The sequence below is a fragment of the Aphidius gifuensis genome, linkage group LG3 (genome assembly GCF_014905175.1).
Source record: "Aphidius gifuensis isolate YNYX2018 linkage group LG3, ASM1490517v1, whole genome shotgun sequence".
Classification (NCBI taxonomy): domain Eukaryota; kingdom Metazoa; phylum Arthropoda; class Insecta; order Hymenoptera; family Braconidae; genus Aphidius; species Aphidius gifuensis.
Window position 1 is genome coordinate 4,622,932 of NC_057790.1, and position 13,805 is coordinate 4,636,736.

General features: G+C 27.4%; 2 protein-coding genes across 3 annotated transcripts in view; both read right to left on the reverse strand.

The window, feature by feature from the left end:
- The window catches only part of LOC122851596 (ephrin-B1), a 509,511-nt gene that overhangs the window by 173,142 nt on the left and 322,564 nt on the right, over positions 1-13,805 (reverse strand). The gene's annotated exons all lie outside the window — the stretch shown is intronic.
- LOC122851595 lies at positions 181-1,887 on the reverse strand. Its single transcript, XM_044150937.1, has 4 exons — positions 911-1,887; positions 768-834; positions 515-683; positions 181-431 (listed from the first exon to the last, which is right to left on the reverse strand). Exons 1-4 carry the CDS (start codon positions 1,724-1,726, stop codon positions 299-301), a joined length of 1,185 nt encoding a protein of 394 aa, XP_044006872.1. The 5' UTR covers positions 1,727-1,887; the 3' UTR covers positions 181-298.

A 13,805-nucleotide genomic window follows, 5' to 3' on the forward strand; every position in this document is an offset into this window, starting at 1 on the left:
AAGTTCTACAAAAAATGTCTAAACAATTACCACAACTCAGTTTTGATATTGCAAACTCAATGATTACTTAATATTATTATTCTTATTATTGTCATTTCATTTTTAATTTTATCTGACTTAAATAAAGTAAATAAAAATGAAAAAAGTCCTTATTTTTTTATCTACGTTACAACTACTAAACTGAGGTTAATTATTGTTTTGCTGAAGGCTTTCTTTTTTTAAATTGAGACTACATCATAATTCTCAAACCTTATTACAAAATCCTTTCTATAGTTAACAAAAAACTGGCAGAACTTTCCTATTCTGGTATGCTGTGAATATATTCAGTCAAGTCGGCTATAAACTGTTGCGTTTTTAGATCGGTAGATTCACTTCTTCTAGATTTAGAGGTTTTCTTTGAGCCTTTTGGTGGATTTATTAACAGGAAAAACCTTTAAAAAAAAAACCAAGTTCAATTAGTCATACAGAGATATATTTATGTGTCCATTATTAAATGGATATTGAAAGAATTTACCTTTGAATAAATTCGAGCGTTCGAGACAATTTTTGTGGGTAAGACAGATTGTAAATGTAGTAATACAAAAAAGTTAGCAACAATCCATTGCATAGTTCGTCAACTTGAACTTGACACTTTTTATTGAGAACAATGGAGAAGGTAGCTTCTTCATCCCAAAGTGACTGGCCTGGAAATACATGTAATGGTTACTTTTTATAAATAAAGGTTTTTGTGTGATGATTTAGCATAAGAAATTGGATAATATAAATACCTTTTACAACAAGTGTTGGAGTACAATACTCTACTACATTGAGTATTTGTTCATCATTAAGAGTGTCCTGGAAATAATATGGTCACTTAAAGATGTATTTATAAAAAACATTAAGAATATATTAACAATTATCAACAACTTACATCAACGACCATGTAAAGTAATTTTTCTTCTTCATTAAAAAAATGAATGATTATTGGAAATATAACTGCAATTAAAGGAATATTACTTTGAGACACATTTATTGCATGACTATTAGCTTTATGTATTGTGTTTCTAATAAATAAATTGTCACTTGATATTTTTTGTTTTTTACGAGATTGCAATACATGTATTCGTTCTTCAGCTTCTAAAAATTCTATAATAGGTTTATTATGTCGAGCTAATACTTCTTTCCACTTTTCTTGAATATTTTCTACGCCTATCAATTGACTAGCGTGTGTAAAAAGAATTTCATAATTTTTTAAATAAGGCCACTTTTCAAAAAATCTGTCATCAAGACAAGGATAAGAATAAACTATGTCGTGGCGTTGAAGTGCATACGTATCCTTCATCAAGGTCATGATTCTGTCATCTTTGACGTTTACACCATCTTTGTAGAATTTAATCAAATTACTACATTTTATTTTTAGTAATTGCAAGTCATCATCGTTTGAAGGCAGCGATGGTGTGTATTGACCAGCTGCACAACCGTATTGACCTTTTTTTTGTACTTTACTAGGTCGTGAAATATCCTCGTCTACAGAATCAAAAGCCTGTAATATACATCTCTTAGCTTTCAAGTCTTTACCCTTATGATAATTTACTGTTGAGTAAATTTTTTGGCGAAAATAACACTCTAATGATATTGTGTTTCCTTCTGAAATTTCTGTGGTGAAAGTTTTCGTAAATTTTTGACAAAGCTGTGCAGCAATAATCCTTGCAGTCCCTAAAGTTGAGTCTTGCAAGCAGTCTAACATAAATATTCGTATTTGTGAAGCTAAATTAGTCAACTGTGTAGAAGTTAACCTATTTCCTTGTTCACATGCTCTAATAATACCATCTGGTACTTTTTTTAAAACTTCATTCAAGTAATTTTGAGACGTGGATACTGGATTTTGTATGCTCTGGCTAAAACCATTTTCTGTTACGTCTATAACTGAAAACGTAAAGTTATTAAAATTACAAGAATATGATGAAAATATGAGAAAAATGATAGATAGTATGACAAATATAATTCACCTTCGGTATTCTCTGGTTGCTCTATACGAGGGTTATTCAGCAAAATTTGCTTGGCATTGATTTCTTCTGACACATGTTTTATGAAGTCCACTCCATTTTTAACTAGAATGAGGAGTGTGTTTTTTTCCACTTCGAGAAATACGTCATCATCCACTATTTCAGTTCCATCTTCTAAATAAATCTAGTTTTGTCAAAATAAAAAAAAAAGATATTTAGCTAATTAAAAACAAAAATAACGAATAATTAATTTTAACATTATTACTACGAGAATACCTGGTACTGGTCAGCAGGAAGTGATAACCTTTCCACTCCTTTCTGTACAACTTCAGCAAGAGTAGAGGCCATGACTAACTTTTTTTTTTGCTTATCAAATGTGATTTTTACCAAAGGCATTTCAGCTTAATGTTACTTAAAAATAAAAATCATGATCAATTTTATAGCTTAACTTTTCTTATTAAATATTCATTTACAGTAAAATATCAATATCTTAATTAAACTTAAAATAAATTATAATAAAAATAATTTTAACTGTTATTATTTTTATTCTGCTATAAAAGACTTAAAAGATCCTACTAAGCCGAAACTGAGCTTCACGCACACTAACGAGCCAGTTGTATAAATATGAAGTTTTTGATTGCTAGGAAGTGTAGAAAAATTTATACATTCATATCGTAACATTTGTCCAAGCCTATGTACTCGACGTGCTAAATCACAACTGGTTTCAAACACCTCAACAACTGCTACACTTTTATCTTCTGTTTCATTATACAAGAGAACCATAATTTTACCAACTTTGATATTGTATTGATAATCTTCATGGCTCACAATAAGTGCATCGCCTTGACGATAAGATATGCCTTTTATTAAAATTTCATTATATTCTAAGTACAATGAAGATACTTGTGCGTTTGCTAAAGCTTTTTTTAATAGACTATCATAATTGTTAGCATTAAAATACTTCCCAGTTTTCATAATAACAGCAAAGCTGTCATTATCACCCCCCATTCGTATATAACTTTGAAATAATTCATGTCGAAAGCTCATAAGTTGTGTAACGTTTTTATAATTTTTTGTCATATGAATAACTTTTTTGAAATACATATGTTTGCTCTCAAACCTCAATGTCCACACTTTCATTAGAGGCCCAAATTGTATAATTAGTTCTGGATAGTGTAATAAAAAATGGTGTTTTGGGCGTAATCGCTGAGGTAGTTTTTTTCTCAAACAAATGTACTCATCTATGAGCGATTTTAAATAAGGAATGTAAGCTACATGAATTTCAGGAGAAATGATTATTTCAATTATTTCAGTGAGTACAATAATAGCTCTCCAATTAAAATTATCAGAGTCTTTTATTTTATCCCATATAAACATTGGTAATAGTTTAAGAAATGTCCACAGTTGCCAGGCACCTCCTGTCATTTTTTGTTTTGTAGCAACTATGAAACATGGTTTATCTCGACTATCATCTTTAGAATACGGAAATTTATACATTCTTGAATTCAAGAAGTCAAAATCAAACCATTTTATTTTTACCAAATTTTTCAAATACAAAAGTACATCATATGATATTAAGCATTCAAAAATGTCATGACCCAGGCAAGGGGGTAGGCCTGGCATGGCTACATGGTAGTAATTTAAGCGATTAAAAACTGAATTAAATTTTATTCCTTGTGAATGAATCACACCATCTTTAATAATACAATCATCAATGCAGAAAGCTTTTTTTTTTTTCATGTCTTCAGGGTCTATGTGTGAACTTATTCTTTTAATTTTATTGAGTGTTTCTTGATGAGAATCTGGAGTTCTTATTTTATACTTTTTAAATACACCACTCTCAGCATAAAACTCTTTACGAGTAACTAAGCAATATCTACAAAAGTACTGTGAAGAACTGAAATTTTCTACGAAACCACCAAGAGAATGACTCCCTAAATTATCACCTGCAATGAACACCAAGGCTCCTTTTATTATTTCCCCTGAGTCCAGTTCAATCCCTTCAGTTTCAATGTCTATTAAATCGTCGACAATTTTCCCATATACAATTTCGTGGCTAAATTCTTTCTCTTTGCAAAGTCCGACTAATTGCATTGCATTAACGCGAGAACGTAAATAACCTGGTAAATTTCCGATGTTTAAATAAATAGCAAGAATTTTATACTTTGTTTTCGCGGCTCCAATAGGATTAGCTATTTCAAAACTATCTTGATACAAAATCAGCTTGAGAGCTTTTGGATTATTTCGAAAAAAACAATTATTTTTAAAAACCAAACCATCCGTAAAGTCTTTTAAAATATTTTTATCTTTTTGAAAACTAATATTTTCTAATCTGTGTCCTAGAGATCTACTTTGCATAAATTTTTTTAATGTTTCTTTTATTGGGACATAATGGAAAAAAGTGGAGTCCTTTTTATTGAGTGACTCATGGATAGGGATTTGAAGAGGTTCAACGTAAGGAAACTTTTTCATGTTAAATATTTTACGTTTATGAGAAGTATCCAATTTATTTGACGCTATAACAAAAGGATTGCATGATACGACTTTGTTAAGTATTTTATCTGAATCTTGTACTGATATGCCGTTTTCTAACAAAAGTGGCCGAATTTCATGCTTAATTTTTCTTTGTTCTAATTCGTGCATTATGCTCATTTGAGTTACAATGGATTGAACAGTAGATGAAGGGAGACAGAACTGATTTTCTAATTTCATAAAAAATAATGCCAAATTTTCGAGCAGTAAGTCGACTGACTCTTCATTATCATTGACAGTGCAATCAGCTGCATTATCATCTGCAGTAGACTCTGTATTAAAAAAATTTTCTGTACTTGAGTTACATGAAATATTATTTTCATCAAATGACTCATTATGTGATCTCTCTAACAAGTTCAATTGATTCGGTAAAATTTGATCAGCATTAAACGAGTATTTTAAGCCTGATTTATTTATCGGATGGTTTCGTGTTAAATGGGAAGAAAAAGAGTTGATAAATTTAAATGCTGACTGGTTACAATTTGTAAATGGACATTTAATACCTGAACCTTGCCGGATGTGAATTTTTAAATGTTTGATTAATAAAAATTGGGAGTCCAATACTTTTTTACAGAAATCAAGGGAGCAAACATATTTTCCACAATCATTAACGGGACATGATCCTAATCTTGTTGAAGTTTTATCATCAAGCTTATTAGGAAAATCATGACGTCTTAATAAATGAACTCTCAAACACTGTTGTGTCTTAAGTATTACTCGACAATTTTCGAACCCGCAGACGAAAAATGAGTTGAGACTAGTGTGTAGCTTTCTGTGTTGCAAATGTTCCCCAAACTTAGTTGTGAAGTACGGGCAGTGGGAGCAATAGAGCATCGTATCTAAAAATAAATATGAGTGTTTAAATGATTTTTATTTTTTTTTTTATTACAAGTTCGACGTGAGCTAGCACAACTTTTTTATTTATCATGTAATCATGATCGAGTGAGACTTAAAATTACAAGCTATTTATGTGCTAGTTATGTGTGTAAAGAAAAAAATTTATTTATAATAATTTTTTTTAATCGAAAGCCGAGGCAGAAATTTTGGTAAAGTGACCTGTCAATTTTTTTTGTATTTTTATTTTCTGTCAAAAGCAAGTTATTCATATTATTAATTTACTATAAAAAAATTTTTTTTTTTCAGGGTGTCCATTTTACCCCTATCTCCCTATATAAAATTTTTTTTTTTTACACACATGATTAGCACATAAATAGCTTTTAATTTAACCCTCACACGATCAGAATTACATGATTAATAAAAAAGTTATGCTAGCTTACGTTAAAAGCTAGGCTCCGTGAAGTTGGCGCGCAACTTCATCGTAGAAACTTCATATAGGGCTCAAAAGAAAGGTCTGCATTTGTAGTATTTTGTAATAAAAATATTAGAATTTGTAGTTCAAAAATAAAGGGTTAAAAAAAGGGTTAAAAGCAACTTTCTTCAAAAAATCGACTTAGGACATTGTATATAGGTCAAAAATATTTGTCAGAATTTGTAGTAATTTGTAGTGAAAAAATTAGAATTTGTAGTTCAATAGTTTTCCCGGAAAAATAATTTATTTATTAGGGTATTTATAAAACGAGTTTATTAATAGAAAATTAGAGTGAAAATTATCAAACTACAAATTATAATTTTTTCACTACAAATTGCAGTAAGTCTTTCTGCATTAAAAAAATATTACAATTTTCATTTTGGACAATAAACAAAAAAGTTATGTTTATTAATATATCAAATTTTTAATGTGAATTAACTTTTTTATTTATTAATCATAATCAAAATAAAAATGTCTATTTAATGCAAAGAGACCTGCTGCAATTTGTAGTGAAAAAATTAAAATTTGTAGTCTCATAGTTTTCAAGAAAAATAAACTTGTTTATCAATACCTTAATAAACAAATTAATTTTCCGGGAAAACTATTGAACTACAAAATATAATTTTTTTACTACAATTTTCTAGAAGCCTTCCTGCACCTAACTGACATTATAGAATAATATTATATTAATAATAAAAAAAGTTATATTTATTTAAACATTTTGGAGTAAAAAAAATAATAAAAAAAAAAACCCATCTTCCGGAAAAAAATTTTTTCCGAAAGATAGGTTCAACTACAAATTATAATTTTCTCACTACAAATTGCAGCAGGGCTCCCTGCATCAAATGAACATTTTTATTTTGATTTTAAACAATAATTAAAAAAGTTAATCAACATTTAAAATTTAATATAATAATAAAAGATTGCATAACTTTTTTATTTTTTGTCCAAAATGAAAATTGTAATATTTTTTTAATGCAGAAAGACTCACTGCAATTTGTAGTAAAAAAATTAAAATTTGTAGTTTGATAATTTTCACGAAAAATAAACTTGTTTATAAATACCTCAATAAACAAATTAATTTTCCGGGAAAACTATTAAACTACAAATTATAATTTTTTCACTACAATTTTCTAGAAGCCTTCCTGCACCTAACTGACATTATAGAATAATATTATGTTGATAATAAAAATGTTAATACGATTTTAAACATTTTGGAGTAAAAAAAATAATTAAAAAAAAAACCCCATCTTCCGGAATAAAAAATTTTTTCCGAAAGATAGGTTCAACTACAAATTATAATTTTTTCACTACAAATTGTAGCAGATCTTCCTGCATTAAAAAAATATTACAATTTTCATTTTTGACAATAAACAAAAAAGTTATGCAATTTTTTATTATTATATCAAATTTTAAATGTTAATTAACTTTTTTAATTATTGTTTAAAATCAAAATAAAAATGTTGATTTGATGCAGGGAGCCCTGCTGCAATTTGTAGTGAGAAAATTATAATTTGGTACCTATCTTATCTTTCGGAAAAATTTTATTATTTTACTCCAAAATGTTTAAATAAATATAACTTTTTTATTATTAATATAATATTATTCTATAATGTCAGTTAGGTGCAGAAAACTTTCTAATGTAGTAAAAATTATATTTTGTAGTTCAATAGTTTTCCCGGAAAATTAATTTGTTTATTAAGGTATTGATAAACAAGTTTATTTTTCTTGAAAACTATGAGACTACAAATTTTAATTTTTTCACTACAAATTGCAGCAGGTCTCTTTGCATTAAATAGACATTTTTATTTTGATTATGATTAATAAATAAAAAAGTTAATTCACATTAAAAATTTGATATATTAATAAACAAATGCATAACTTTTTTGTTTATTGTCCGAAATGAAAATTGTATTCTAATATTTTTACTACAAAATACTACAAATGCAGACCTTTCTTTTGAGCCCTATATGAAGTTTCTACGATGAAGTTGCGCGCCAACTTCACGGACCCTAAAAGCTAGCATAATCATTGATAAAAAAAAAATAAATTAATATGACTTAATTTTTTTTTTACACACATAAGTACTTCGTAATTGGCTCATAATTTAGGGCTTCACTTGATTGGTATCGAATCATAAATAAAAAAGTTGTGCTAGCTTACGTTGAACTTGTAATAAAAAAAAAAAATAAAAATAAAAAAAAAATTTTTCGTTTATGATCTATTTTTTTAAGGTTGATTCTGGAAATTTGAAATCGCAACAGATTTTTTTTTTTTATCTTATGTTTAAATGAAATAATTATCTACATTGTCAATTTTTTTCAATTTTTTTTTGTGTGGTTTTTTTGAGATATTAACTGTCAAAGTTGACAACTTTAACACGCAAGGTATAGGCGGTACTTTAAAATTCAAAAATTTTGTGAGAAGCGAAGCATACAGACATGAACACAAGCATGGTTTCAGTGTACGATGTAATCTTGGCTTGCTAGTGTGTAGCCACGCACACACATACTACTAAAGAACTTGTTTTTTTCATCAGCGGTGCCACAAAAAATTTTAGGATACGGGAATAAAAAATAATGTTATTGATATACGGGCCCTTCGTGGCATAAATATTGGTTCGGTGATGTGACTAGGAATCAACCTTAAAAAGTATTTAAAAATATTTTTTTTTTAAGAAGTATAAGTAGTCATTTTCTCTACTGCATAGGACTTATACGCAGGCTAGGTTCACGCACCTCGACAATTTCCTTCAAATAGTAAAAATTAAAAATGTTTCATTTATATACAAATTTTCACTTCATTAAATTATTTTATAAAATTTACACAAATATTGGGTGAATTTACTCTAAAATTGAAAAAAAAAAAATTCGACAACTAAATTGTGTCCAAACTTTCTCAAGTTATTTTATAAATCTACAGAATTTTGAGATTTATTTGAAAAAAAAAAAAAAAAAACAATAAGGCAGCAATAACAAGAAATTGAATAGAGACAGACACTGCCATTCAAATGTCGCCACATGAATGGTGCCCTTCTAAGCCTGTGCACATACAAAATTCTGGAATAACGGTATCATGTAGCCGATGCAAAGTAAGAAAATTCTTGAGAAATTTTATGACCTTTAACCATTGTATAAAAAAATATGCACGATAATAAAAAATACGTAATAAATATTATATATCAAAATATAAAATTACTAAATTTTGCAATATAAAATGACTAAATTTTAAAATGAAAAATAATTCTAAAGAATAAAGGAAAAAGTCAAAGACACAAGATTAAAATATTCCAAGAAAATAAGCCTGTTTGGGTATCATAGACATCTCCAGAAATTTTATGAACCTTAACCATTTTTAACCATTGTATAAAAAAATATGCACGATAATAAAAAATATGTAATAAATATTATATATCAAAATATAAAATTACTAAATTTTGCAGTATAAAATAACTAAATTTTGAATTATAAAATGACTAAATTTTAAAATGAAAAATACTTCTAAAGAATAAAGGAAAAAGTCAAAGACACAAGATTAAAATATTCCAAGAAAATAAGCCTGTTTGAGTATCATAGACATATACCTCCTGTGCAATTTTGTAAAGAGTCTAGACAGTAGACAGTAGACTCAAAATTATTCACGCTTTCTATACTATTCGCACTCATGGAGCGTTTTTTTTTTTCTTCATTTATTTAATAATTTTATTAACTTTTTTATATAAATATATTTGTTACTAAATACAATACAAAGTATGTTATAGCACTAAAGCCGTATTTACGATAAAAAAGCTAAACATTTAGTCAAAAACTTGACAAATAATAGGGGGCTGTGATTGATTGATGTCCAAAACCATCTTGCCTTTTTTTCAAGCGCTGACGTCATGAGCTGTGCTTAAAATTTTCCAGACACGAGCCAAGACCTCATAGTTTTCATTTAATATTTTTATATGAAACTTTATAAATTTATAGAATTATATTAATACTGTCAATCATTTTTCAATTTGTATAATATCTTGATTTAATTTATTATTCAAAAAAAATTTCTTTTATCGATTAATTTAAAATTAAATAAACTTTCATAATAAATTTATTTGAGATTAAAATTTGGGGCACATTGACTTTGTGAAACATCTTCTTATATTGATATAAAAACTACCTGATTGATAGTTTTATCCATCAAACATTTAAAATGAACTTAAATTATGTCAGTAATAAATGACTCTTCTACAAGCAAGTATTCTTCAGTGACAATGACAAAATCTTATATAATTTATTTTAAAAAATGTTAAGTAGCTTACCTTGAACAATTATTGAAGAAGAGCCGAAAAAAAATTATTATTAAAACAAATATTTTTGCAGCACTATATCTTTATTATTTTAATATACTTGTTATTCACTTTCAACGTAACTATTTAGCAAGTTATTGAAAAAACTGCAGAGTAACGTCCACGTCCAAGTTGACGCCAGGTATGTGCAGGCCTATTGGTTTGCAACGAGACGATATTAGCAAAAAAAAGTTGGGGGTGATTCTTCACGTCTTTACCGATAGTCGATCTTCTTTTTTCCATTTCATTATTTTCCCAAAAAATGAATTGACAAATAGAAGGACATCGGAGTTAACTTGATAAATCTTAGAAAAAATAAGAAGCCCTGTGGTCTAGTGGTCGAGGCGTTTGCCTGGTAAGCAAAAGCCCCGGGTTCGATTCTTGGCGGGAGAAATTCGTTATTTTTTCTAAGTGTCTGGTTTTTTTTTTTTTAATCTTCATTATTTCTTGAATCATCCCACCAATCAAATTATTCAAATAATAAAAATACATTTTAAGTTTTAATTCAAAAAACAAGCTTAAAAAATTGGGTATGGTAACTGTAAAATTAGACTGGTGTTTAATCCTACCAAAATATCTTAAAAAATTGACCACTCATATTTATTTTTTTGAGAAAAATTGTAGCAAATTATATAGCTTATTAGTAACACACAAGACTGTCATGCGGTGTGTCTGGGTTCAATCCTTTCGCCGGAGTTTTTTTTTTTTTTAATTAGCCGAAATTCATGTTTATATGTACATATTGTTTTTTGAAATACAGTTTTTTTTTATAAAATTCATTTTTTATTCTGGTAAAAATATTATATGATTTTTAATAAATATTTTCACGCCTGGGCAATCGAAGATATATTATATATCAACAAGATTCAGTCTTTTAGGTCCACCTTCAAAACTTGACAGCAAAAAAGCATTATCAAGAAAAATTGAATGTTTATGAAAGGTGGGTAAACACGATGTTTTGTCAATATAATTAAAACAACAGAGTGTCCGGGTGAAAATGAGCAGCGGAGCATTTTTATATGCGCACTTTTACCAGGAATCTTGAAGATTCGAAATTACAATACACGAGTTTGTATTTTTAGTAAACATGATAGTAGTTTCAGAAGTCGACACTTTTAATAAATTTAGAATATTGGTTTTGTAATTTTAAAAACGGTATTTTAAAACTCTAACTTTGTTTGAAAATTCAGTTTGGATATTGTAAATTTACAATACGATATAGGAATTTTATAATATTTTTTTGTAACATTAGAAATGTGTATACGATTATTACAAACAATATACTAAATTAAAATTACAATACACGATTTTGTAATTTTAGGCTACATGATTGTAATTTCAGAAGGTGATACTTTTATTAAATTTAAAACATTGCTATTGTAATTTTAAAAACGGTATTCTAAAACTCTATTTTTTAAAAAAATTCAGTGTAAATATTATAAATTTACAATACGGTATACGATTTCTCTAATATTGTCTCTTAATGATAGAAATGTGTATACAATTTTTAGAAACAATTGTACTGGATTGGAGTTATAATACAAGGGTTTGTAATTTTAGCATACCCGATTACAATTCTTTAAGTCAACACTTCGACTAAATTTAAAACATCGGTATTGTGTTTTTAAAAACGATATGTTAAAACTTCAGTTTTTTTATGCATTTAGTGTGAATATTATAAATTTACAATACGGTATACGAATTTTATAATATTTTTTTTTTAATATTAGAAACTTATATACGAATATTTTAAACAAATATACTGAATTGGAATTACAAGACACAAATTTTTGAATTTAGAATGAAAAATTGTACTTTTACAAAAAAATGTATTCTAAAAATGTTCTAAACTTAGAAACTTTTTTTACAGTGTACCAATCTTTTTGTGTGACTCTTGGTGATACTGTGCGACTTGCAACACGGCTTAAATGTTCAGGGGAAGAGATGAAGCATTGAGCTTAAGTGAAGGTAATTAAATCGTGTTTTGTATGTTTTAAATGTTAAAGGCGCGTATATATGTATATAGATAGACATGCATATATTTAAAGACCAAAGATCTTGACAATGTCTTTGCTGCTATATAATGCTGATAATCGCGGCGTCCTCCTCCCTTTTTTTTTTTTTTGCAATCATGCCGCAACGTCTTTGTGTAGAATATTCTTCTTCTTTTTTCAAACTTTTACTGTCTTATTTCTGTTTTTTTTTTTTTACATATATTTTTTAACGATAAAATAGATGCCCAACTGACACATCATCTCACACGACAGCATTGCAAAACAAACTATATTTTTTTGTTTATTTTTCTTTGCTTCATCACTTGCTATATGTGTATACATTTACTCATCAAAAGTTGATTGAAAATTTTGTCTCAAATAGTTAAATATAATTTCACCCAGTAAAAAAAAAAAAATAAAAAATAAACTCACTGTCAAATAAATATCAAAAAATAAACGACATATTGAAAATTATAATTATTAAAAATGAATTTTGAAAAAAAAAAAATTCACACGTACTACTTGCAAGTATGATTATTTATTTATGTCTGGCTGATGATCATCATCTCGGGGTAGCAAACTTCAGGTGAAAATAAAAAAAAAATAAATATACAATCAATATTGTATATCTGAAAGAGACGTGAACGCGTGTGATATTTTAATGTACACACGTGTATAAGCGTTACAACGAGGTCGACATGTAGGATAACTCGTTCAACGAGTTCAAACTCGTTTAAATATATATATATTTTTAATAGTTTTTCATTTTTATTATTAATTTTAATTTTATATCGAGCAAAATACATAGCAACATGAGCACGTATGAATTTTTAGATTAAAGGCGAAAATTTGTTAATGATTGCGTGATAAAAAAAAAATAATATAAATATATAAATAAATATCCAATATGAAAAAATTGAAAAATATAATATGAAATTGCTGTAATAATGTTAATAAAGTGGTGGCTATCGATTAACAGATGTATATCTTGAATCGATGTGCCTTGAGGATGTCGACATAAAGAATATGAAAATCCTTGATAGTTATATACATACATATTATATTATAAAATAAAACAACCAGCTCTTTTTAATATATGTATAATATATAAACACAAACACACACAAGTATATTTATATATAATTCATGTGCATGATGAAGAGTTGGTTGTTGCTAATGGTGTATCAATGTTTCAATGTTATTTCTCTCATTACAACTATACATCTGCTGATTGAGATTAAATATATATATAAGTATACATATCACTTTCGATATTGAAATTTAATTTTCTTATCTAATATAAACATAAATATATATATTAAGAGTGCAGTACACAAATACATATATATACTCTAGTTTAAAAAATAATAACTAAAAAAAACATATAGTATACTTGAGTTGCACCAAATGAGGAGGGAGATTGAGTACACCAGGGAGAAAAGAATTAAAAAAAAAATAAAAAAATTACTGACAGGAAAAATAATAAAAAATATATATAGATGTGATTGTTGAGGCAATGTATTTATATACACAACTTCACCAACCCCGACAAGTTTTGGTTGTTCAAGTGGTGTATATTAAAGTATGTGCATGTGTAATTGTAGTGGACAGGATTTCACGCCTTGAAAACAAAAGAGTCCTAAGAAATTGGATGCGTGTTA